This window comes from Rattus norvegicus, chromosome 2 (assembly GCF_036323735.1).
Source record: "Rattus norvegicus strain BN/NHsdMcwi chromosome 2, GRCr8, whole genome shotgun sequence".
In the NCBI taxonomy this organism is placed as follows: Eukaryota; Metazoa; Chordata; class Mammalia; order Rodentia; family Muridae; genus Rattus; species Rattus norvegicus.
The window spans coordinates 208390871-208416435 of NC_086020.1; the positions used below are offsets into that span (position 1 = coordinate 208390871).

The 25565-nt window shown below is 38.3% G+C and overlaps 1 protein-coding gene across 6 annotated transcripts in view; it reads left to right on the forward strand.

Moving 5' to 3' along the window:
• Positions 1-25565, forward strand: part of Plppr5 (phospholipid phosphatase related 5) — a 279779-nt gene that overhangs the window by 247813 nt on the left and 6401 nt on the right. For 3 of the 6 annotated variants that reach the window (XM_008761462.4, XM_039102433.2, XM_063281943.1), the window contains one exon: positions 10322-13233. The exons of 2 other annotated variants lie outside the window; for them this stretch is intronic. In XM_008761462.4, the coding sequence (XP_008759684.2) occupies positions 10322-10354 (33 nt within the window). In that variant the 3' untranslated portion in view covers positions 10355-13233. Of the gene's footprint in view, positions 1-10321; positions 13234-25565 lie in introns of those variants that run through there. One more of the 6 variants, NM_001107720.1, reaches the window with a different exon arrangement.

Below are 25565 nucleotides of genomic sequence, written 5' to 3' on the forward strand. Positions count from 1 at the left end.
GAAATGTAAAAGACACTATTAATTTCCCTTAGGAATCCAAGAACCAAGGATCTGTGTTTTCTTCTAGGAAATAATGATGCAACCAATTATAGTTCTACTCCTTTATTGCCTATGTGAGAAAGAATAAAGAAGGTCTTGACTTCATAACAGCTGATTATCAGAGTAAAAATTACAGCAGAATGTTAGGAATTTTGACTAGATGCAGCATTAAAAAAAATCTACAGTGAGAGAAATCCTTCTCCACCCAAACTTTGATGATTGATTCCTGACAGATGAAGGGGCCCAAGTTCTAGTCCCAGCACTGGTGTTAGGAGCCTTACGTCAGTTTAACCCAGCTCTAGGGGATCTTATACTTCTGACGTTGGCAGGTACCTGTGCTCAAGTGCACAAACTCACACATGGATATGCACAATTAAAATAAAAACTATTTTGCTTTTTTAAAAAGTAGATTAAAGAGTAAAAGAGCAATCCAAAACACCTGACGTGAGAAAAGGTACCAGGTAGAGAAGATGCTCACCAAAGCCTATCTTCTAGGACAGGGCGGCCATCAGAGCAGTGACAGCATTATCTAATTTTTTTATATCTTAGGATATACTGTAAAAAAAAATAAACCTTCTTTTTCAAGTAATATTTGAACATTTAATATGGGAGAATTAAGCAGATACAAGGTCAAATTGAAGTATTCACTAGAACCTCTTAGAGATTCACTGAAAATTAACAACAATGGAAGAAGTATACAATTACAGATTGTAACCATTGTTAACAACGTGGAAAGTAACAGTTACAGATGTTGTGGTAGGAGACAGTGTTAGTCTCAACCACTGACTACTCCTTAATGCAGAATATCTTTTCTGCTTCATTTAATTTGGACTTGGCGACTGGCCTGCGAATCAAACTGACAGAGACTTCATTGGTCAGAAATTTACTGGGCCTTGAGAATTTCTCCCACCTTGTTGGCCTGTGCCTTATCCTGGTAGGAGCCTGCTTCAGTCCACACAACAGGACAGGAAGGCATGGGAAGTGGATCACAGAACCTAGCCACCAATGTCTAGTATGAAAGCTAGGCATTGGGAGCCACAGGGGTTTGGAGGTTGTCAGAGTATATACCTTGTGTAGTTACACACATTTCCATGCAGAAAAATTAGGACTCTGCTCTATCAGACATAGTTCTCTAGAGACATATGTACCTACATGCATACATACTACACACATACTGTGTGTGTTTGTGTTTATTGGTGTGTACTGTCTAAAATAAAGCAGGTGGTATTAGATTGAAAATGTGTGGTCCTATAATGGTTGTCTGCATACTGGAGATCCAAAGAATGATAAAGTAGATAGAGCCAGCTGCAAATATAAATTCCATTTCAGATGATAAGACATTAATCAATCAAAGGAAAATAATTTGCTCTTGTCAACAAGAAAAGGAGTATACTAGAAGGAATAGTTTTCAGGTAGACTTCCTAGTAGGATAAATTGCTAATCACCAATGTGTAACCTGTGCCAGTCGATGAGACAGGTAATGTAAGCGAACTCCCTGAGTGAATAAACCATCAGTAGAGTGAAAAGCAATGTCCAATGACCAGGGAAGCCTGAGCAGTGGCCTTTCCATTGTCTTGGTAGAAGACTATAGTATGACAGAAGTCAAACAGAAATAGGAGCTGAAATGTATTCAGAATGGGGAGTGTGTGTGTGTGTGTGTGTGAGAGAGAGAGAGAGAGAAAGAGAGAGAGAGAGAGAGAGAGAGAGAGAGAGAGAGAGAGTATGTGTGCATGTGCGTGTATATGAAAGAGCTAATTTTCAACTTCAAACTCAGGATTTCTTGGGTGTGTGGTGTCTTTTTTTTTATTGCCAAAGGGAAGCATGATTACACACTGCCATGCTCCCTGATAAAAATTCCATTGAAGTTACAGGATATTATAACCATCCATCTATTAAGATTCAGTTGCTTCTCTATAAAGCAAACCTTTGTTTCATAGAACTGCTGAATGGTATGTAATATTCTATAGGACTACATAAGTCAACTTTAGTACTGATTAGACATTACAATCATTAATGAGCATAAATCAATACATACTTTAGGCACATAGTTTTGAGCATATATGGAAATTCATGAAAAGAAATAGAAATTTACATACTATTCTCATGTGGTTTATTTTGCTTTAAAACCAAATTTAAAATGGAAACAAATAAAATGTGACAGGTATGTACTTCTGGAAACAAATAAAATGTGACAGGTATGTACTTCTGGGATGTTTTTATTTGTTTTGATTTTCATTTTTTAAAAATTTTATGCATTTTTAAAATTTTTTGTCTTTTTTATTAAAGATGGATGATTGATAATAGATTGATTGATTGATAGACAGATGGATAAAATTAGGTAGGGGGAGAAGGAGGGAGAATCTAGAAGGAGATGAGGGAAGGGAAAACATAATAAAAATATATTTTATGGAAAAAACCTTAAACAAAAAAAATACTTGCAGCATCCATTAGGATCTTTTGCACTAACACTGCAGTAGACACACCAACATCCTTTGTCACAATTTCTTAGGATTGTTTTTGCTGTTTAGGCCTGTGTATTCAGGATTGACTTTTCCACACTATCTATGAATTGTATTATACAAGATAAAGAATGACAAGCAGACTTTTTTTTTCAGTTTCCCAGGGGCCTTTTGTAAAAGCTTCTTTCTGAGAATTACTTTTGAATGGCATCGTGGGTGACGAATATAGCTTGAGCGGATATGACTCACTCGGCCGTTAGTTGAGGGAGAGTGCAGTGGTGGAGTGCTGGGTGAGCAATCTCTCCCAGCAGCACACACATTCAAACACAGGCAGATGTTCAGAGCTGTCAGCCTCTCCCCTTGGTGTGGAGCATCTCTGTGGAGAAAGTACTCTACAGAAATACTCTACAGTAGAGAAAAACATCACTATAATTAGGGGAATAGACAGTAAACCAAGCCCACTGTCTTAAAACTAACACATCCCTCCTCACTTTTAAATTTACTGTTTTAGGTAAAGAAGGGGTCAAAAAGCAAAAGTCAGCAACTTGGATATCTTGTTTCTTGGTTAAAAAATTAAAATGCAGGGCTGAAGTTGTAGTTTAGTAGTTGATTGCCTACTGTGCTTGAAACCCTGAGATGGATACCCAATCTGAAACAAATAATTGAATAAATAATAAAGAAAGGAAGAAAGAGTAAAAGGAAATGGCAAGATGGATGAAGAGAGAAAAGAGGAGAGGAGAGAATAGGGAAAGGGTTAGAGAGAAATGGGAGGTAGAAAAAAGAAGGAAGGAAGCGTTCAGATAAACAAAACAAAATGAATAGGAAGTGCCTATAGCAAGAAATTCTCTGTCTGTCTCTGTCTCTCTGACTCTGTCTCTGTCTCTGTCTCTGTCTCTCTCTCTCTCTCTCTCTCTCTCTCTCTGTGTGTGTGTGTGTGTGTGCATGAACATGTATGAACTTTTGTAGGGAACCTGGTGTGTTCCTCTATTGTTCTCTACATCGTTTTCTGACATATTCTGTCACTGACCCTGTATCTGGTCAATTCAGCTGCATAAGCTGGCCAATGAGCCTGTTTCTTTACCCATGGCACCAGGCAATAGACATGCCTGCTATGCCCAGCTTCTTACCTGGGCACTCAGAATCCCACCTCAGGTCCTTGTTGTTTATATGACAAGTATTTTTCCTGCTGCAGTATCGCCCCAAGCCCCTTGAAACATTTTCTTAAAGTAGATTTCAAGGCCCTGTGAGAAAGTCATGTGTGGTGCCACATCCTTGTAACATTAGTGCTTTGAAGGATGAGGTAAGAAAACCATGGTGCCTACATAGAGACTGTGAGGCTAGCCTAGGCTCCATAATGAAAGCCTGTCTCACAAAATAAAAACAAACACTTTGGGATTGTATACAAGGGTTTTTATATAGGTAGGTTTATAACAAATGATTAGGTTTGCTCACATCTGTTACCATAGATACGGTTATAAATCAATAAATAAAACAACCATATCATCAAACTTAGCAGCAAAAGCTAAGGTTCTATAAAAGATTAACAGATGTCTCAAGCTAGGCAGGGAACGTCACACATAAAATGGCATTTTAGTCTCTATAACAAAACATTGGAGTACATCCTACTGCCATCGTATAATGAAGTAACATGACCAGGGTCACAAAACTGACCATAATAAAAATGTTGTTTTTCATTTTGGGGATAATATATTCCACATTTTTCAATCCAGAGATCAAGTTTAAGACCATTCTCTTGTATAATAGTATAAAAGGATGTGGAGAAATTATCTGTAGAAATTATAAGAAGAGCCTCTTCTTCCAATTTCTCCCAGTTACTAACAACACTAAAGCAAGCATTACAGATATGTGTCCTTGTGTGGTTAAGTATTGATTTAAGTTCATAGGAATGGAAACAGTAAATGGGGAATGAATACTTTACGTTTAATTCATGTATCTATGTCCTCTCTGACAGTAGAAAATATTATTCTTCAGACTCTTCATTAGCTCAATAGACACAAACTAATAAGTAGATCATTTTAAATGTGTTATTAGAATACTTTCCAGTACATTTATTTTATATTTTTCTTGTGGAATCAAAACAATCGGACGTTGCAACAATTATTCCATATCGAAAAATCCAAATTCTAAACATTAGTACCTTGCCTTTGGACAGCTCATGGCTGTTAGTCCTGTTTTTTAAATTAAATTCAGGCATAAAAACTAATTTATAGCCTGTAAAACCATCTTTATGTTTATGCGTGTGTGTGTGTGTGTGTGTGTGTGTGTGTGTGTGTGTGTGTGTGTGTGTGTATGTGTGTGTGTGTGCAGGTGCATATCTACATGTTTATGTTGAAACCAGAAGCGAACCTTGGGTATCTTCCTTAGATGTAATCTATCTGTTTTGAGACAGGATCTCTGAACTGACAGTGAGTTAGGCTGGTTAGCCTGTGAGTCCCAGGCTCTCTGCCCGTCTCTGATTGTCCAGCACGAGGCTTACAAATGTGCACCACCATACCTGATGGTTCTTAAGTGGGTCCTGCAGATGGACCTTGGGTCATCAATCTTGTAGAGCAATCACTTTATTATCTCCCTAGTCCCTAATATTTGCAATCTTATGGGTTCTGAAAAAAGTAGGCTTTCATGTAACAATCAACTAGTGTTGTTACATGAGCTATAGAATTTTCAATCTCCCCAGAATGGTTTTGTAGTGGGCCACTTCCAACATCCAGCCCTGGTAACCACTGATTTGCTGTCTGTGCCTGTGCTCCTTTCTACCTTTTCCAGGGTGTCATAAATGGGCTGACGGTGTATGTAAGCTTTGAAGTCTGGCTCTTTTTTGGGTGTCAATTGGTTTCCCTCCTTTCCTTTTTTTATTGATGAGCGGCATTCTGTTGGGTAACTATACCTTAGCTTCTTTTCCCGTCGGAAGGCTAGAGGGTATTCGGGTTGAATGTCATTGAAAAAAATTATGAATGCAGCTGACATAAATATTAATGTACAGGATTTTTATGAATAAACATTTTGTATTCATTCATAAATTACATACACACACACACACCTGGAAAAGGAAAGTGGGCCATCTGGGTTTTTACTGACTAGTGCATTTTTATGGAGACAGGCAATATAATTGGTGCTAATCAGCAACTGGTTATAAAGAGTTTATTGTGCATCTGCTTCTTTATCTATGTCCTCTACCTCTTCTTTGTTGGGGAATACTCTTTGTTTATGTGGTGAATCCAGAGCATTTTTAAAGGTTAAAAGGGAATCGAACAAACAAGGTTACAGTTAGTTAGCTTAAATTAAACATGAGAATTAACTTATGGTAAGTTTTAGTTATTAACAATATCAACATGATTTCTATTAGGATTTTTAATAAATGAAACTTGAATAAAATACCAAGTCAAAGGCCTGTAGTAGATTTCCCAATCATGTGAGATTGCAGTAGAGTGATGAGGGAGATTGTTTTGAAAGCAGACACAGAGGGCAGTGCCAAGAGCTGTGGTAGGTGAGGACATGCAGGGACACCAACTTGTACTTTGCAGTATCTCCGAAGAAAAGACAGGATCACTTGCCAACAGGTAAAGTAAGTGCGTGGTGCTAAGAGGTTAGGGGATGTTAAGCATCAAAAATGGGGACCAGATAAGTGGAAAAAAATAGAAGCCCAAACAAGAGTGGATATAGGAATTAGCAGTCAAGAAATATCTACTTGGTCAAACTTTGCAGTCAGACAGACAAGGGAAACTAGAAGCTTACAATCCTAAAGTGATAGGTTTCTGGGAATAAAGCCAAGACTGTGTGACAGATAAGAAAGTGGTGAGTCATCACCGGAAGGATACAATTGTGAAGGGCAAATCATTTGCATACCTACATCCACCACATCCACCAAGGGCCATTTTTATAGCACTTTCAAACCTGGTAAATTTCTGGGCTGCAAGCCCTGGGATTTCTGCTGCAGTGGGCCTTGGCTTAGGTCGGGAGATCAAGATGATAGACATCTTGCTTCCGGGAAGATTTGGATATTAAGCCATAACTTGGAGTCAATGCAAATGTGTCAGCAGATCCTCCGATGTTGCAGTTTTCAGTAAGGGCTGCACACTAGGATCAACCAGAGAGCCTTTCAGCATTCTGGTGCCTGAGTAAGGCCTCTGACCGATTAGATCCAAGCCTCTGGATATGTGCCTGTGTTTAGTCAAACTCTAACGTGAAACCCAGGACGATCACCAGTGCCACTAAAGATCTGAGCTGGGAGCTGCTTCTTCCGTGACTACTTAGGCTCCTGATCTCTGTATCTAACCTAGACCTGTCCTTCATTTAATTAACTTGTCAAAGGAAGCCTTCCAGAGACCCTGTCTCTCAGAAAGTAGCTTTTAGCCCCTTTTAATTGCACTGAAAAGGAATGGAAAACAAAACCCTTCCCTATAACAAAGTCGCTGTAGGAACAGAAACTGTCTGAAAAAAGAAAAAGTCCTCTTCCAATGAAGTTCGTTTCTGAGTTTTATTTTCCTGCCTTCCCACTTTCTGTAAACAAAACAATTGTCTACTTTAAATTTTACAGCCAATTCCACAGCCCCAAGTCTGAATCTCTCTAATAGTGTCTTTATCATTAAAAAAAAAAGTTCTCGTTTTACCAAATGATCTTACTTCCTTCACAAATTGTTAGGAGGAAGACTTCACATGACATATTTGTGGGGATCACAGAGCATGTTCTCCTTTTAGGGTACTACTTTTCTTGCTTATCTTGTTTGGAAGTTTTGTTTCTTCTGGAAGCGTCTGTAACCCCAGCTGATCTTGAACTCATTAAGTAGCAACATCCACTCTTGAACTCTGTATCCTATCTTTTGGTTGGAATTACAGGCACGGGCCATCACAATAGGCATTTTCTGTTCTCTCTCCTGTCCATATTCCCTGCCTCAAAGCAGACAACAAATAAAATACAGATGCAGATAGGAGAATGAAGTATGACAATGTTTATGATTATGTCATCCAATCTAGCTTCCCCTAGCAAAATGGAGGCAGCATTCTTGTAACAATGGACTCGCTGGTGGATTTAACAGTGGCTCTATGACTCTTTATTCAAAACCCTTAGTGCCAGATGTGTTTCAGAATATGATATATTTTGTATTTTAGAAATTCTATGTATCCTGTGGCACAAGCACCCAACACAGGAGGGAGACCGTAATCAAAAACTGTTGCTTATGGAGTAGAACACAGAGCATAAATTGTCTTGGGTCATTAAATGAATCTGTATTCTTTTTGTAAGAAGCCCTGGGTTTTTGAAAATGATTTAGCTCTTATCGTTGTGTGCTTCCTGAACTGTGGACATTATGATGAAAGAACAAATGGTGAATTTTATATAAACTACACACTATTTTTAATTCTTTTTGTCTTTCTTTCCTTTTCATTTTTGATTAAAACATTTAATTTTATTTAGCTTGTTCGTTTGAATTTTATCAACCACAAATAAATAGTAGATAAACTCGAATAGATTGTTGGAATGGGGACAAGAAATATGCATGTATCATATTATTTTATTAATGTATTAACATTAATAAAAATCCATTCATAAGCAGATCTGTATTTTGCTGGTGAGAAAGCTAGGGGTTTTGATGGTCTAATTGCTTGGCAATCTTCCATTTTGATTGGACCCTACATTTAAACACCTGATATTCAGCCCTTCTGCCTGCTGAGTCTACTGTGCCATTCAACTTCCTCACTGAGAGGACAAATCCCTAGTCAATAAACCAGAACAAAGACATCCCATTTTATGTTAAAAACTTATGCTGAGTCTACAATTTCTTATTAATTTACAGGGTCTTTTTGCCATCTTGTAAGAAAGGAATTTTACCCACTTCTCTCTAATAAATGACCTCACTCACTTACAAATTGTTTTGAAGAAATGGTCACAGGATAACTTACTGAGGGTCGTGGAGCATGCTATCCCTTTAGGCTGCTTTTCAAACCTTATTTAATCATGGAGCGTATCCTAACAATGTAACAACTTAGAACTTTGAAGCAACAAGTAAGCTCACAGAAGCAAAGAAGTTAAATTGAAATCACGTGTAAAACCACGTTTCGTAGGTGTTCCAAAACCAATATATGGAAGATGATCAAGAAGAAAATTCACAGGGGACGTCCTTTAAAGACTGCCTTGCCCGGCTCTTCGGCTGGATACTGGGGATTAGCCACTGTGAACACCTCCAGTTAAGGCAATAAACGTATGTGCGCATTAGCGCACTGGTGTTGGAGCTGCGCTGCAAACCGAGTAAATACAGAGACCTGCGTCCTTCTGTGCAGGTTCCCGGCACAACTACATGAGGGCTGCATCTCCCATGTCAGCTCCTCTGCTGCTGTTTTCTTAGTTCAGTCCCCCCCCATCCGAAATGCAGTCTTCTTTCATGAAATAGCCCCTAGTAGTTTCAAAATTTATTTTCTGAAATCTTACAATTCTGAATGCTTTTCTGAATTACTTTTGCATCTTTGAGGTTTTTTTTTTTTTTTAAAGGAATTTGCTGTATGGCAGATGTTGTCAAATAGCAAGCCATCACCAAATTCTAGTGTCATAAAAGTGAGGCTTGGCTTCCATGACATTCTGATTATGCTGCATGGTTCTGTTGATAGGGTGTAATCCATATATAGAGAGAAATACAGAGTAAAATGGAGATTTTCCCCACATAGATCTTGGAGCATTAAATCTGGACTTAAATTGGACTGAAGAGATGGCTCAGTGGTTATGGCCAGTTGCTCTCTTGTGGAGCGTCTGAGCTCGGTCTCCTGGCCACTCCAACATGTGGAATATCAGAATTGGTCTTAAATTTTCTAAATTTCACCCTCTGAAATGACTTTTAGGAGACAAAGTGACTGTTGTACCAGGGGATACCTGCACTCAAGGACAAGCCTCAGTATTTTGCCTGCTGCTGTGCTGTGGACTAGAGAGAAGACTTGCTAATGGATGGTCAGCAAGTTCTATTCCTCAACAACTTGGGCTTACTCTCTGTCCTATAGTCATGCCTGAATCTCTGTCTATGTAACTCAACAGAGCTCCTCTGAGTGGGCAGTGTGACGAAAGAGCCTATTTGTGATGTCGCTGTGATACAGTGATGTTGATCTCCACGCTCTCTCTTAATGCAATCCCGTGTGCATCAGGGTTAATCATTCAGGGTCAATGTTTTACTAAGCGATCTCAGTGTCTAAGACATAGTGTATTACAGGTCTGAATCTATTTTGATATTAGTCATTCTGAAGGCTTACTTCTCTATATATTTATGGCTTTTTAAAAGAAGAAGAAGCTAAAGGGAGGAGGCTGTAAAGAATTCTGAGGTTGGAGCCAATAAAAACAACAACAAAACCCAGCTTGCAGCGTGGAGTCTGAATTCATACCTCAAAACTGAAGTAGTGAGGTAGATCTCTGTCAACGAACAAATGCTATTTCAGTCTGAGCACTTGCCCACCTCACTCCACACCATCTGTTTCACAGGGAGCAATTAGTCTGAAACTACAGCTTGCACATTGAAATTCCGTGAACAGCAAACAGAATATTAATGTGTCTGCCATGGCCATTTTTATCTGCTGAAATTTTAGTGTTAACTTCGAATCAAGCAGGTATAACATTTTAATCTACTCTGATAATTAAGAATACTAAATAAAAGATATAATTAGCTAACCTTATGTAACAGAGAAGTAAGTTTAACAACACTGTGTTTTAGCAACAAACACATGGGCTGTGGTTCTATATTAAGTTAATAGTTATTTGTCAGAAATGCTAAATTCTTTATTAAATCCGTTTGCCCAGGACTCTGACTTTGGAATCCCCTTTTCTTTTACAGAACCACATCACTGCCTTTGCAGAAGTCACATGATATTGAAGCGGACGGTTTTTCCCTGCACTGGACGTCATCCCTTTTTACCATACATTCATAACAAAGTTTATTTGATTACACGGGAAATTTATAAAGTTGTCTGGGACTTTTTATAATTTTAAAACTTGATAATGCCCTCTCTGCCCCCCTCCCACTAGACTGTGAACTCCTCTGGAGCAGGACCGTGGCTTTCTTTTCTGTATCCCCACCACCCACGACAAAGCCCAGCACCAAGTGTGGGTGTTCAGTAAAAACACGACAACAAAATGAACAAGTCAATTCTTAAATAAAACGGTTGCTTTAGTTTCTCAAAAGAATCTCCGTCACTATGTGGAAAGAAACCCCCACATGGGTTTTATTTGTATAAAAGAAACCCTCTATTTTGGGCTAGGTAAGCCTTTTTAATTTTTTTCATATATCTGTTCAGCAGTACAGCATATTTAATTTGAAGTGGATTTTGAAAGTCCTGGGGGCTTTTTATTATGCAGCATGACATTATTTCCATTTTAACAGATTTCAGTGTGTGAAATCACTTTACTTTTAGAAAGTGTGTCCTATACTAAATTGTTTGCTCACTACATTATGCTATATTTCACTTAAAACACCATTCATACTACATATTCTAAGACTGGTGCTTCTGCTTTTAAAGGGGAAAATGCCAATTTTTACTGTCACCGAGTAATGTATCATAATTAAAATTATTTATTTGGACCTTTTCTTTGACAGTTGTGGTTTAATGGTTGAGCTGCACATTTTTAATGCAGGCAATATTTAAATACATTAAGGTACATCCAGTCATGATACCTTGTTATTGAATAACCTTCCATCATTAACAGTGTCTCAAGAATGACTATGGTTCACTATTAAATATTTTTACTGGTCCAGAACTGAAATAATTTAAATGAAATAAAATTTAAATTTAAAATATTAAGATACTAGAAATATGATTAATGTATTTTTTGTATTAATGTATTGTCTAATATTTTAATTAAAACATATTTATATGTATCATTTAATAATCATGGCAATCCTGTATCAATATTGAAAAATGACTTTATTTACATATGATAAAAATAAAGCCAAGACTGATAACATGCCCAGTCCATACAGCTAGTGAAGAGAAGAGTTAAATCTAAATTCAAATTTACCTGAAACTCTCATTTTTCTCAAATATGCCACAGTTGCCTCAACATTCATGACACTGAGGTCATTAAGAGGCCCTTAGGGTCCTGAGAAACTACCTACGTTTTAAAAAAAAAATGAAGGAATGCCAAAATGGGGACGCACGCAGAAGGTCTGCAGTATTTTAAATGCTCACTTATATGGAGGAACCCAAAAGGAATCTTTTAAAATCAAAGCTATTTAGGATTATATTTATAATTCTATTTAAAAAGTTCTAGCATCTGGATATGAGGCTCTTGGTAAAAGAGAAGTCCAAATGAAGATTCTCAGCTCTACATCTCAGCTACTACTCAGGAAGGAGGCTGAGGGACAGGCTGTACAGAGACCATGAAAGTTAAAGATAAAACCACTCTCTTCAGAAGAAGGAGGTTGAAGTCATGAGTCACACTGCAGTCTTTAAAGCTAACCCAAGATACTTTGACTTAAATGTGCAGAAATTGATTTTTTTAAAAAAATCTTTCTAGTCTTGAGAGTTGCAAATAAACATTTAATTTACTCTCTTAACTTCAACAGAAATCCGCGAGTAATTAAAATCAAAGGCTTCTCTGTTACTTCCAAATGGACTTTGATTGCCCAATTTCAATCCTGTAGAAGTCAAAATATGTCTACTAAAAGCAAAATTTTTTATTTTTTCTTAAAAATCTCATTTCTATAAATCACAGATCTCTATAGCAATTTAATTCTTTTGGAAGTATAGAGCAAACTTTGCATATCTTGACAATCTTTAAAGACATTGTTTAGAAAGCATTATCAATGGGCACATTGCTTCTTAGGGCTGAACAAAGGGGTTATGTCAAGCAAAGGCAGGATGGCTGATCATGCTTGTACAGTTGCTCAAGGCTACTGGTTCTATATCCACTCAGAAGGACCTGAACATGAATGATTTTCCCCTTGGAGGCCTTAACATTACTTAAGTCAGTGATGGATCTTTGCACCTTCCTAAACCTAGCCAGTAGAAAAGAGTTATAAATTAAAGAACAAAGCAGGGTCAATGTTAAATCCCTTCTGCTATTATATTTAAGCATCATGAACCCAAGGTTGTGTCATGATAAAGTCCAGGAAAAATTAAAGATGCATGCAAATTAATCAAACCCAGCAGAGAGTACTTAACCTTGAGGCTACTACTGAGAATGATCTAAAAATAAAAATACCTTTAAGAAAACGTTAAAACAATGGCTGGAGCTGAAGTTCAGTGGTACAGCACTTGCCTAGCATGCACAGGCCCTGGGTTCAATCCCTAGGACCTGTAAAAGACAGCACTAATAACAATATATAAATATGTACATACATAGTCTAGTAAAAGCAGGCAATCACATGTCTTTCTGATAGAGACTCTCATTTTTATTCTGCTTCTTTGGGGCCCAGGTCAGTGTAAATTGTTGAAGTTGAAAACTTCAGTAGTATCTGTTTGCATGGCAGAAATTCTGCACAAGTCTTCTTCGATGATGCCTAAGGTAACTTAAAAGGCTCTTTTATGTTAAAAGAGAGGTGAACCTTCTTCGAGAGAGTTTGTCTATTCCACTTCTAACTGGGCCTCTCTTTTTCTCAGGATCTATCCTAGCCAAATATCTCGGTTACATTTCCATAGTTTTCTTTGTGAAAGAACAGTGGGGGAGGAAAGAATTCTCTGCTGTGTATTGTATTTTTCAAATAAAAATTTAAAAACGAAATTAAAAAAATAAATTTCTTTTTCCTCATGGGTTGGTGTTTATTGGGGTTGAGGAATAAAGAATGCTTGCTAATGTGCATGGAGTTAAGAGTTCTCGTATTGGCTAGAGAGTGTCTTAAGATATCCCAAACTGGTCTCGTAGATAGCTTCTAGATAAAGCAAATGGTCCCAACATCCCACGAATAGCCAGGAATCTGGTCTGGCTGCATAGTTACAAATTATAAACCTCTGGGAACTACTTTAGATATCAAACAGGTGTGTAATTTATAGCCAATTTTCTCCCAATGAACAACAAGGAACTAAGATGCAAATGTAATCCTTCATCCCGTTCCTGTGGATATCATCTATTAAACTTTGATTGTGTGCTTTGAAAGGTTACCCTAAACATGTGGCAATTGATTATATTTGTACACTGAAAGTATAAATCTCACAAATTGCTTTGGATTTCCATCCTTTTCAAGTGCTATGGATTATAATTCTGAAGAAACCTTCTTACGGAGGTACTGCATTCCAGATTACAAGTGACCACATCTCAAGTTAAGACTCAAAGAGGATATTTACATTTTTCCTGTTTTGTTACCTTCAATTTAGATCATAGTTGTTTATTAGTGTAATGGATGCATAGGATAGAATTGATTAATTATAATATGCCTGTTCCTCCAACCCATCCTGTGAGCTGACTCATATGTTCTTAATTTTAAATTCATGCTGCCATCTTGAAATGTGTTACACAAAGGACTTCAAACAAGAAAGCATGGATGAGTGAACACAAAGCCCCTCTACTCTTCAGATGAGAATCCAAATCTGAGTCATTCTTTAGAAAGATGACACAGAACACACCACTGCGTGATGCAAACACATTGATACTTCATTCTGATTTATAGAATGTCATTAGTTGAAAATCTGGTGGTCTTTTTCTCTTGAGATGAAAATAAAATATATTTTAATTAAATATTTTTAAAGAAACAAAAACTCCTCATTTTAATCATGTTTCCTTAAAGAAACTCCTCATTTACATGGTGCAGCCTTCATTCTTTCAGAATTGTACTTAATGATCTGTGTATTAAATGATTCACCTATGCTGACTAAACGATAGACATAAAAGGCATGCATAACCTTTCTCAGGAACATAAAAGTTAGACTTGAGAAACTGATGTCAGGGAACCAAGGAGCCTCAACAGTATGGCTTGAGAAAGCAGAAGCTTGCTAAGTGCTGGTACAGTGCCTCTTGCTCATCTCATTTTGGCCATAAGTACCAAGACCAGTTCAGTTACAAGAAGGGACTTAACAATGGGGTGGATGGAAAGACAAATGAGAAATTGAGGTTGTGTTTTGCATTCAATTTGTCACAAACTTCTATTACTTCTAAATATTCGAATATCTTGCTGAGTGAATTCCTCACCTTTTGAGGAGTCTGTTAAATAAAGATACTCCAAAAATTATAATAGAAAAAAAGCTGTGATAACTGAACAAGGATAACCATGCCACCAGGCAACATGTACATCCACAAATGGTCAGACTCCTACTTTCTTTCTAGTACTTAAACTATCAGAACACTTGGGGAGGTTGTTATTTAGAAGTCAGTATTTCACATTCTTCCTAATTAATAATAAAGAAAGAAGACATGTTATATGCATCATTCTTCCTATTCAATAATAAAGAAAGAAGACATATTATATGCATCATTCTTCCTACTCAATAATAAAGAAAGAAGACATGTTATATGCATGGTGGCAGGAGCAAGAGACTGACTGCTCACATTGTATCCACATTTAGAAAACAGAGCACAATAAATTATTATGAATGATCAATTAACTTTATTCATTTTATAAAGTCTTGTGTATGGAGTGTATTATACATATTACAGTGTATTTATTATATATGTATTATATGCATTATAAGTATAAACATATATATATATACATATAATGTATATAGGTCCCATTCTCCCCCAATTAAAATGAATCCCACCACATTAATAAATATAATCAAGACTGCTCTCTGCCAGCATGTCTGAAGACCTAATTTCCAGGTGATCATATATTCTATCAAGTTGAAAATTAACCCTATCCATCAGAGCTTGTGACCAATAATGTCACTTCTTTCAAATTGCTCACTAAATATTTGATATTCTGTTCACACGCACAGAGACTACAAAGGTAAGTTGTGGGACCATTTTAAAAAGTGCATAATTAAAAGCAGATTTGACCAATGAGAATGAAGCTGAGCAAAGAGAAGTAAGGTAACAGAGTCAAAATTAAGGCAGGTTTAGAGACACAAGAGATGTAAGTGGCCACAGGGATATTAATGGCAGAGCACTGTCTAAAAGATTTAAAAACCTCGGCCCCACACTCTTAATTGAGGTGAGCTTACTGCTATAAATAAGGAAGACAGGATGGAAAGGGTTAATTTGTCCCTGAGGCTGGGAAATGGCACTCCATTATCAGAGTCCTTGCTTATAGATTCTTGAAAGGGCTGATTTCAGCTTCATTTTTTATTGTATATTTTATTTATTTACATTTCAAATGTTATCCACCTTCCCCGGTTTCCCCTCTGGAAACCTCCACCCTCTTCTATGAGGGTGTTCCCCCCCACCCAACCCTGCCCACCTCCCTGCCCTGACATTCCTCTACACTGGGACATAGAACCTTCATAGGACCAAAGGCCTCTCCTCCCATCAATGCCCGACAACGCCATCCTCTTCTAACACTAAATAAACTAGATATAGAGGCACAAGACTATCAACCCAGTGCTCTGGAGTGGGATGATCAGAAATAGAAAGTCATTTTTAGATAGATACAGAGTGACCTTGAGGTCAGTCTATGTTATATGAGACACTGCCAAAAACAAAAACAAAACTTATAAGTAGTGTTTCTAACAAAAACCTTCCATTACTGAAACTCTCTGAAATACTATACAACACTGAAAGAAAGATAAAATACTGATAGCCAATTCAAAGTTTGGAACAAGAGAAACAAGTTGAAAACTGTAGGAAAGATACCCCATAGGCGAAGTTAAATGGTACAAAGGGTGAATTCTGTGAACACTATTCTAACTGACCTTAGCTTGGGCTGGTGTACTTAAAGGCATAGTCTAAGTTGTTTAAAACCAAGCCTGTGGACTAGGGGCACAGAACAGTGCAAGAACACTTGCTGCTTATACATCCAGACCTGAGTTTAAATCCACAGCCCCTGTGTAAAAGGCTGGGCTTGCCTTGCCTCTACATCCCTGTACCCTCAGCACCTTGGGAATGGAGACAGGAAGAAAGATGACTGGGACTTCCTGTCATTGGGGTCAGTGAGAGACTGTCACCCTCCCACCATGCAAATGCACCCCTCCTCCTGCACACACCAGGGGGGGGTTAAAAGATAAAATATACACATCCATTTATCATCATTATAGGAGCTGGGTTATGAAATCAGTTTACTAGTTGATGTGGCCAACGTCTTCAACAGTTTCTTTCTCAGTGCAATAACCTGAAGAGAGAGGCAGGAAGTGACAAAGAGGAAGGGAAGGAGAGTACTTCCATAAAAGGAAAAAAGTTTAGCTCTGTTCTCTTTTGCTTCTTGGGGAGATACTAATCCGTCCTAGGAGAAGGGTCCCACTACTTGTGACCTCCCAAACGTTCCACCTCCATGTGGTCTCACACTGGGGACAGGAGCATTGACATACGAATTGGTGGAAAGGAACTAAACATTCAGTCCCTAATAGAACTACTCAATGACATTTTTACAAAGCAAACACAAAATAAGACAAACACACAAACAAACAAAAATTCTTTCTTAATGCTTCTGTTTTAAAATACTGAATAAATTGGCTTGACTACTCTTCAGTCTTTCTTTCTTACTTACTTTCTTCTTCTTCCTTTCTACTTATTTATTTGAGACAGGGTCTCCTTATATAACTCTGGCTGTCCCAGAACTCACTATGTAGAACAGGGTAGCATCAAACTCAGAGATCCACCTACTCCTGCTTCCTGCATGTTGGGATCAAAGGCATGTGCCACTATGCCCAGTGGCTCGACTACTTTAAAATTCTCTCATACATTCAAAAGTATAAGGGAAATTTTCTATGCATTAACTAAGATTTTTTAAGAGTAACAGTATGCTTTGAACTTGTATGTACATACTTAAGGTCCATACTACTACATAAAGTGAGGGACCCTTGTCTTTTTACACACATATATATGCATATGTAGATGTAGATACAGAAAAATAGAGAGGTATGTATATGGATATACACATGTATAAAATCTCATATACAAATATTAAGTGCATAGCACTACGTATAAAGGGTCCTATGCAAAGTCGTTTTAAAAAATATATTTATTTTACACCAACAGATAGCAATTGAAACTATCTCATGTTAACATTAGTTTAATTCTGTGCTTGTTTATTTTCTTAAGTCCAAATAAAGGAATAATGGTCTTGCCAATGGTCAAGAAGTATTTGCATTAGGAGTGAGCCAGCCACCAGACGATTCATTGCCAGGGGAGGAGGAGGAATCAGACAAAGTAGATTTCCCTGAATAACTCGGCCTTGCTATTTTCAGTAGAGCCTTTTATAATTATATTGTTCGGTTTAGCCTTTGACCATGAATCATTCCTCTCTCTGCTCTAATACAACAAAACTCTTGGAAATTATAAAGAGGCAGAGAGCTCGTTTTCTTGATGTAAAGGATCTCAGAAGCTGTGATTGCTTATTTGACCAATTTTTTTTCTATTCACTTTCTTGTGGCACTCTCTGCCCTCTGCTGTTAATTCTCATTATTTCTTGTCTTTACAACCATCTCCTGGGGACCCTCCGCTTTGATTCTAGTTTTTTTTTTCTGAATTACCACAGGATGCCATAAGAGAGTGTGAAAAAATGCCTAAAGAAATAGATGTTTATTTTCAAATGTTTTGTAAATAAGAAGTTTGATTTCAAAGGATTCGTGCTTCCAACTGGCTGAGGGGTGTCTCTGGGTTTGGATGAAAATGAGAAAAAGACAAACTCTGGCTCCCTCTGTGACTGCAGCTCTGCGTTCTGGGTATCTGAACCCTTGCTCTTAATATTAAAACCTTCAGTGTCAGTGACCCAGAATGAAGCAGTTGATGTTAGGTCTGCACCCAGGGGTTCAGATTGCCGTTGTTGCTCTGGACCATTCATTCCTTAACAGCTGAAGCTCCTAGCTCTGGGTGGCTTTTCTGGAACCCTTCGGGCTTGAATGTTTGCAGGCCTTCCAGTCTGGCGCTCTTTCCGAGTCTCTTACCTTCTTGCTCTGCTCCTGAGCATTCACTGCTCTTTGCCTCCCAGCAGCCCCTGCTCCCAGCTACTCACCTGAACTGTTGCTGGGTATGCCTAGGGCTAAGCCATTCCTAATGTTACCAGTTCTTTATGCAACCAGTTCCGTCAACTCTACGAGGGATAAAAGACCAAAACTAAGCACAAACCGCAAGATGTGCTTATACTGGGGCCAATTTTGCTCCAGGACACACGGCATAAAAGGAAGCCCCCACCTACTACCGGCCCAGGGTAACTGGAGTGCCGTCTAACTAGTTATGTGTGTACATTACTGTCCTGGGTGCTGAGGTATTCCTCCAAACTAGGCTGAAATCTGCTAGCATCTAGAGTAGCTGAGGATGGAGTTATCTGAAACTATCTGGGGATGACCTATATGGAGGATCATCTAAGTATCAAAGTTGCCATGACTCTGGAGGGCACTTTGTAAATCCCCTAACCCGAGCAAACTTGGGACTTCCCTGGCCACTCTGGCTTCTTTTATATGTTGGCCACTGGAATACAATTTTTCCTTGGCAGTCAGGAAAATTTCAGTACTAGGAGATGAGGAAGAAGTAGTGGCTGTTTGATTGACAGCTCTGTGGAACTATCAGAAAAAAATGGCGCGTGGAAGTTGCAATCACCACTTTACTCAACATAGATCTTCATAGTGTTGGAGCATCAGTTATAATTTCTACGGTCAGGAAGGAAAGCGACAGCATCAGTTTCCGACAACTTTCATCTCTGCCCATCCTGAGGTAATTGTTTGGTTTCAATCTGAGAAAACTACTTTTTCAGCCCTTCCATGGAGGAAGAGACCAGCAGTTTGCAATCAAACAAATGTTTTGACGAAGCTTTGCAGCTTCTGTCATTTCAAAGGACTGATAGAAGATGGACACAATGAAGAATTTTATTTCTTTTTTTCGGAGCTGGGGACCGAACCCAGGGCCTTCACAATGAAGATTTAACATGAAATTAACAACTTCAATAATTTGTTTGATCTGATAATGTCTAACCTTTCCTCTTGCCAGGTAACATTAAAGAGAACAGGTCCTCTTGTTCTGTCTCTCAGGCATGACACCTGCCTTCTCTAGGGAGACAGACAAAGATATTACTACTCTCTACCTCTACTACAAACACTGATTTCAGGGAGATACAGGCCTCTCCTTTGTGACCCCTCTTAATTTTACTTGACTCCCTGTTTCTTCTCTTTTTTTTTTGATTTTTTTCTTAACTTGAGTATTTCTTATTTACATTTCGAGTGTTATTCCCTTCTCCATCCTTTTTTAATTGATTATTCTCAACATTTCTTTCTTTCTTTTTTTTCATTTTTATTAACTTGAGTATTTCTTATTTACATTTCGATTGTTATTCCCCTTCCTGGTTTCCAGGCCAACATCCCCCTAGCCCCTCCCCCTCCCCTCCTTTATGGGTGTTCCCCTCCCCATCCTCCCCCCATTGCCGCCCTCCCCCCAACAATCACGTTCACTGGGGGTTCAGTCTTAGCAGGACCAAGGACTTCCCCTTACACTGGTGCTCTTACTAGGATATTCATTGCTACCTATGAGGTCAGAGTCCAGGGTCAGTCCATGTAGAGTCTTTAGGTAGTGGCTTAGTCCCTGGAAGCTCTGGTTGCTTGGCATTGTTGTACATATGGGGTCTCGAGCCCCTTCAAGCTTTCCAGTTCTTTCTCTGATTCCTTCAACGGGGGTCCTGTTCTCAGTTCAGTGGTTTGCTGCTGGCATTCGCCTCTGTATTTGCTGTATTTTGGCTGTGTCTCTCAGGAGAGATCTATATCTGGTTCCTGTCTGCCTGCATTTCTTTGCTTCATCCATCTTGTCTAATTGGGTGGCTGTATATGTATGGGCCACATGTGGGGCAGGCTCTCAATGGGTGTTCCTTCTGTGTCTGTTTTAATCTTTGCCTCTCTATTCCCTGCCAAGGGTATTCTTGTTCTCCCTTTTAAAGAAGGAGTGAAGCATTCACATTTTGATCATCTGTCTTGAGTTTCATGTGTTCTAGGCATCTAGGGTAATTAAAGCATTTGGGCTAATAGCCACTTATCAATGAGTGCATACCATGTGTGTTTCTCTATGATTGGGTTACCTCACTCAGGATGATATTTTCCAGATCCATCCATTTGCCTATGAATTTCATAAAGGCATTGTTTTTGATAGCTGAGTAATATTCCATTGTGTAGATGTACCACATTTTCTGTATCCATTCCTCTGTTGAAGGGCATCTGGGTTCTTTCCAGCTTCTGGCTATTATAAATAAGGCTGTTATGAACATAGTGAGCATGTGTCTTTTTTATATGTTGGGGCATCTCTTGGGTATATGCCCAAGAGAGGTAAAGCTGGATCCTCAGGCAGTTCAATGTCCAATTTTCTGAGGAACGTCTAGACTGATTTCCAGAATGGTTGTACCAGTCTGCAATCCCACCAACAATGGAGGAGTGTTCCTCTTTCTCCACATCCTCTCCAGCATTTGCTGTCACCTGAGTTTTTGATCTTAGCCATTCTCACTGGTGTGAGGTGAAATCTCAGGGTTGTTTTGATTTGCATTTTCCTTATGACTAAAGATGTTGAACATTTTTTTAGGTGTTTCTCAGCCATTCGGCATTCCTCGGCTGTGAATTCTTTGTTTAGCTCTGAACCCCATTTTTTAATAGGGTTATTTGTCTCCCTGCGGTCTAACTTCTTGAATTCTTTGTATATTTTGGATATAAGGCCTCTATCTGTTGTAGGATTGGTAAAGATCTTTTCCCAATCTGTTGGTTGCTGTTTTGTCCTAACCACAGTGTCCTTTGCCTTACAGAAGCTTTGCAGTTTTATGAGATCCCATTTGTTGATTCTTGATCTTAGAGCATAAGCCATTGGTGTTTTGTTCAGGAAATTTTTTCCAGTGCCCATGTGTTCGAGATGCTGCCCTAGTTTTTCTTCTATTAGTTTGAGTGTATCTGGTTTGATGTGGAGGTCCTTGATCCACTTGGACTTAAGCTTTGTACAGGGTGATAAGCATGGATCGATCTGCATTCTTCTACATGTTGACCTCCAGTTGAACCAGTATCATATGCTGAAAATGCTATCTTTTTTCCATTGGATGGTTTTGGCTCCTTTGTCAAAAATCAAGTGCTCATCGGTGTGTGAGTTCATTTCTGGGTCTTCAATTCCGTTCCATTGGTCTATCTGTCTGTCTCTGTACTAATACCATGCAGTTTTTATCACTATTGCTCTGTAATACTGCTTGAGTTCAGGGATAGTGATTCCCCCTGAAGTCCTTTTATTGTTGAGGAGAGTTTTAGCTATCCTGGGTTTTTTGTTATTCCAGATGAATTTGCAAATTTTTCTCTCTAACTCTTTGAAGAAATGGATTGGTATTTTGATGGGAATTGCATTGAATCTGTAGATCGCTTTTGGTAAAATGGCCATTTTTACTATATTAATCCTGCCAGTCCATGAGCATGGGAGATCTTTCCATCTTCTGGGTTCTTCTTCAATTTCTTTCTTCAGAGTCTTGAAGTTCTTATTGTACAGATCTTTTACTTGCTTGGTTAAAGTCACACCGAGGTACTTTATATTATTTGGGTCTATTATGAAGGGTGTCGTTTCCCTAATTTCTTTCTCGGCTTGTTTCTCTTTTGTGTAGAGGAAGACTACTGATTTATTTGAGTTAATTTTAGACCCAGCCACTTTGCTGAATTTGTTTATCAGGTTTAGTAGTTCTCTGGTGGAACTTTTGGGATCACTTAAATATACTATCATATCACCTGCAAATAGTGATATTTTGACTTCTTCTTTTCCGATCTGTATCCCCTTGCTCTCCTTTTGTTGTCTGATTGCTCTGGCTAGAACTTCAAGAACTATATTGAATAAGTAGGGAGAGAGTGGGCAGCCTTGTCTAGTCCCTGATTTTAGTGGGATTGCTTCAAGTTTCTCTCCATTTAGTTTAATGTTAGCAACTGGTTTGCTGTATAATGCTTTTACTATGTTTAGGTATGGGCCTTGAATTCCTATTCTTTCCAGGACTTTTATCATGAAGGGGTGTTGAATTTTGTCAAATGCTTTCTCAGCATCTAATGAAATGATCATGTGGCTTTGTTCTTTCAGTTTGTTTATATAATGGATCACGTTGATGGTTTTCCGTATATTAAACCATCCCTGCATGCCTGGGATGAAGCCTACTTGATCATGGTGGATAATTGTTTTGATGTGCTCTTGGATTCGGTTTGCCAGAATTTTATTGAGTATTTTTGCGTCGATATTCATAAGGGAAATTGGTCTGAAGTTCTCTTTCTTTGTTGGGTCTTTGTGTGGTTTAGGTATAAGAGTAATTGTGGCTTCATAGAAGGAATTCGGCAGTGTTCCATCTGTTTCAATTTTGTGGAATAGTTTGGATATTATTGGTATGAGGTCTTCTATGGAGGTCTGATAGAATTCTGCACTAAACCCGTCTGGTCCTGGGCTCTTTTTGGTTGGGCGACCTTTAATGACTGCTTCTATTTTGTTAGGAGTTATGGGGTTGTTTAACTGGTTTATCTGTTCCTGATTTAACTTTAGTACCTGGTATCTGTCTAGGAACTTATCCATTTTCTGCAGATTTTCAAGTTTTGTTGAATATAGGCTTTTATAGTAAGATCTGATGATTTTTTTAATTTCCTCGGAGACTGTAGTTATGTCTCCCTTTTCATTTCTAATTTTGTTAATTTGGACACACTCTCTGTGTCCTCTCATTAGTCTGGCTAAGGGTTTATCTATCTTGTTGATTTTCTCAAAGAACCAATTTTTGGTTCTGTTGATTCTTTCTATGGTCCTTTTTGTTTCTACTTGGTTGATTTCAGCTCTGAGTTTGATTATTTCCTGTCTTCTACCCCTCCCGGGTGTATTTGCTTCTTTTTGTTCTAGAGCTTTTAGGTGTGCTGTCAAGCTGCTGACATATGCTCTTTCCTGTTTCTTTCTGCAGGCACTCAGCGCTATGAGTTTTCCTCTTAGCACAACTTTCATTGTGTCCCATAAGTTTGGGTATGTTGTACCTCATTTTCATTAAATTCTGAAAAGTCTTTAATTTCTTTCTTTATTTCTTCCTTGACCAGGTTATCGTTGAGTAGAGCATTGTTCAACTTCCACGTATATGTGGGCATTCTTCCCTTATTGTTATTGAAGACAAGCTTTAGGCCGTGGTGGTCTGATAGCATGCATGGGATTATTTCGATCTTTCTGTACCTGTTGAGGCCCGTTTTTTGACCAATTATATGGTCAATTTTAGAGAAAATACCATGAAGAGCTGAGAAGAATGTATATCCTTTTGCTTTAGGATAGAATGTTCTATAAATATCTGTTAAGTCCATTTGGTTCATGACTTCTCTTAGTCTGTCTACATCTCTGTTTAATTTCTGTTTCCATGATTTGTCCATTGCTGAGAGTGGGGTGTTGAAATCTCCTACTATTATTGTGTGAGGTGCAATGTGTGTTTTGAGCTTTAGTATGGTTTCTTTTACATATGTAGGTGCCCTTGTATTTGGGGCATAGATATTTAGGATTGAGAGTTCATCTTGGTGGATTTTTCCTTTGATGAATATGAAGTGTCCTTCCTTATCTTTTTTGATGACTTTTAGTTGAAAATTGATTTTATTTGATATTAGAATGGCTACTCCAGCTTGCTTCTTCTTACCATTTGCTTGGAAAGTTGTTTTCCAGCCTTTCACTCTGAGGTAGTGTCTGTCTTTGTATCTGAGGTGTGTTTCCTGTAGGCAGCAGAATGCAGGGCCCTCATTGCGTACCCAGTTTGTTAATCTATGTTTTTTTATTAGGGAGTTGAGGCCATTGATGTTGAGAGATATTAAGGAATAGTGATTATTGCTTCCTGTTATATTCATATTTGGGTTAGGTTATGTTTGTGTGCATTTCTTCTCTTTGTTTTGTTGCCAAGATGATTAGTTTCTTGCTTCTTCTAGGGTGTAGCTTACCTCCTTACGTTGGGCTTTACCATTTATTATCCTTTGTAGCACTGGATTTGTGGAAAGATATTGTGTAAATTTGGTTTTGTCATGGAATATCTTGGTTTCTCCATCTATTTTAATTGAGAGTTTTGCAGGATACAGTAACCTGGGCTGGCATTTGTGTTCTCTTAGGGTCTGTATGACATCTGTCCAGGATCTTCTGGCTTTCATAGTCTCTGGCGAAAAGTCTGGTGTGATTCTGATAGGTCTGCCTTTATATGTTACTTGACCTTTTTCCCTTACTGCTTTTAATATTCTTCCTTTATTTTGTGGGTTTGGTGTTTTGACTGTTATGTGACGGGAGGACTTTCTTTTCTGGTCCAATCTATTTGGAGTTCTGTATGCTTCTTGTATGCTTATGGGTATCTCTTTCTTTAGGTTAGGGACGTTTTCTTCTATGATTTTGTTGAAGATATTTACTGGTCCTTTGAGCTGGGAGTCTTCACTCTCTTCTATACCTATTATCCTTAGGTTTGATCTTCTCATTGAGTCCTGGATTTCCTGTATGTTTTGGACCAGTAGCTTTTTCTGCTTTACATTACCTTTGACAGTTGAGTCGATGATTTCTATGGAATCTTCTGCTCCTGAGATTCTCTCTTCTATATCTTGTATTTTGTTGGTGAAGCTTGTATCTACGGCTCCTTGTCTCTTCTTTTGGTTTCTATATCCAGGTTTGTTTCCATGTGTTCTTTCTTGATTGCTTCTATTTCCAATTTTAATTCCTTCACCTGTTTGATTGTGTTTTCCTGGAATTCTTTCAGGGATTTTTGTGATTCCTCTCTGTAGGCTTCTACTTGTTTATTTATGTTTTCCTGTGTTTCTCTAAGGGAGTTCTTCACATCTTTCTTGAAGTCCTCCAGCCTCATGATCAAATATGATTTTGAAACTAGATCTTGCTTTTCTTGTGTGTTTGGATATTCTGTGTTTGCTTTGGTGGGAGAATTGGGCTCCGATGATGCCATGCAGTCTTGGTTTCTGTTGCTTGGGTTCCTGCGCTTGCCTCTCACCATCAGATTATCTCTTGTGTTACTTTGTTCTGCTATTTCTGACAGTGGCCAGACTGTCCTATAAGCCTGTGTGTCAGGAGTTCTGTAGACCTGTTTT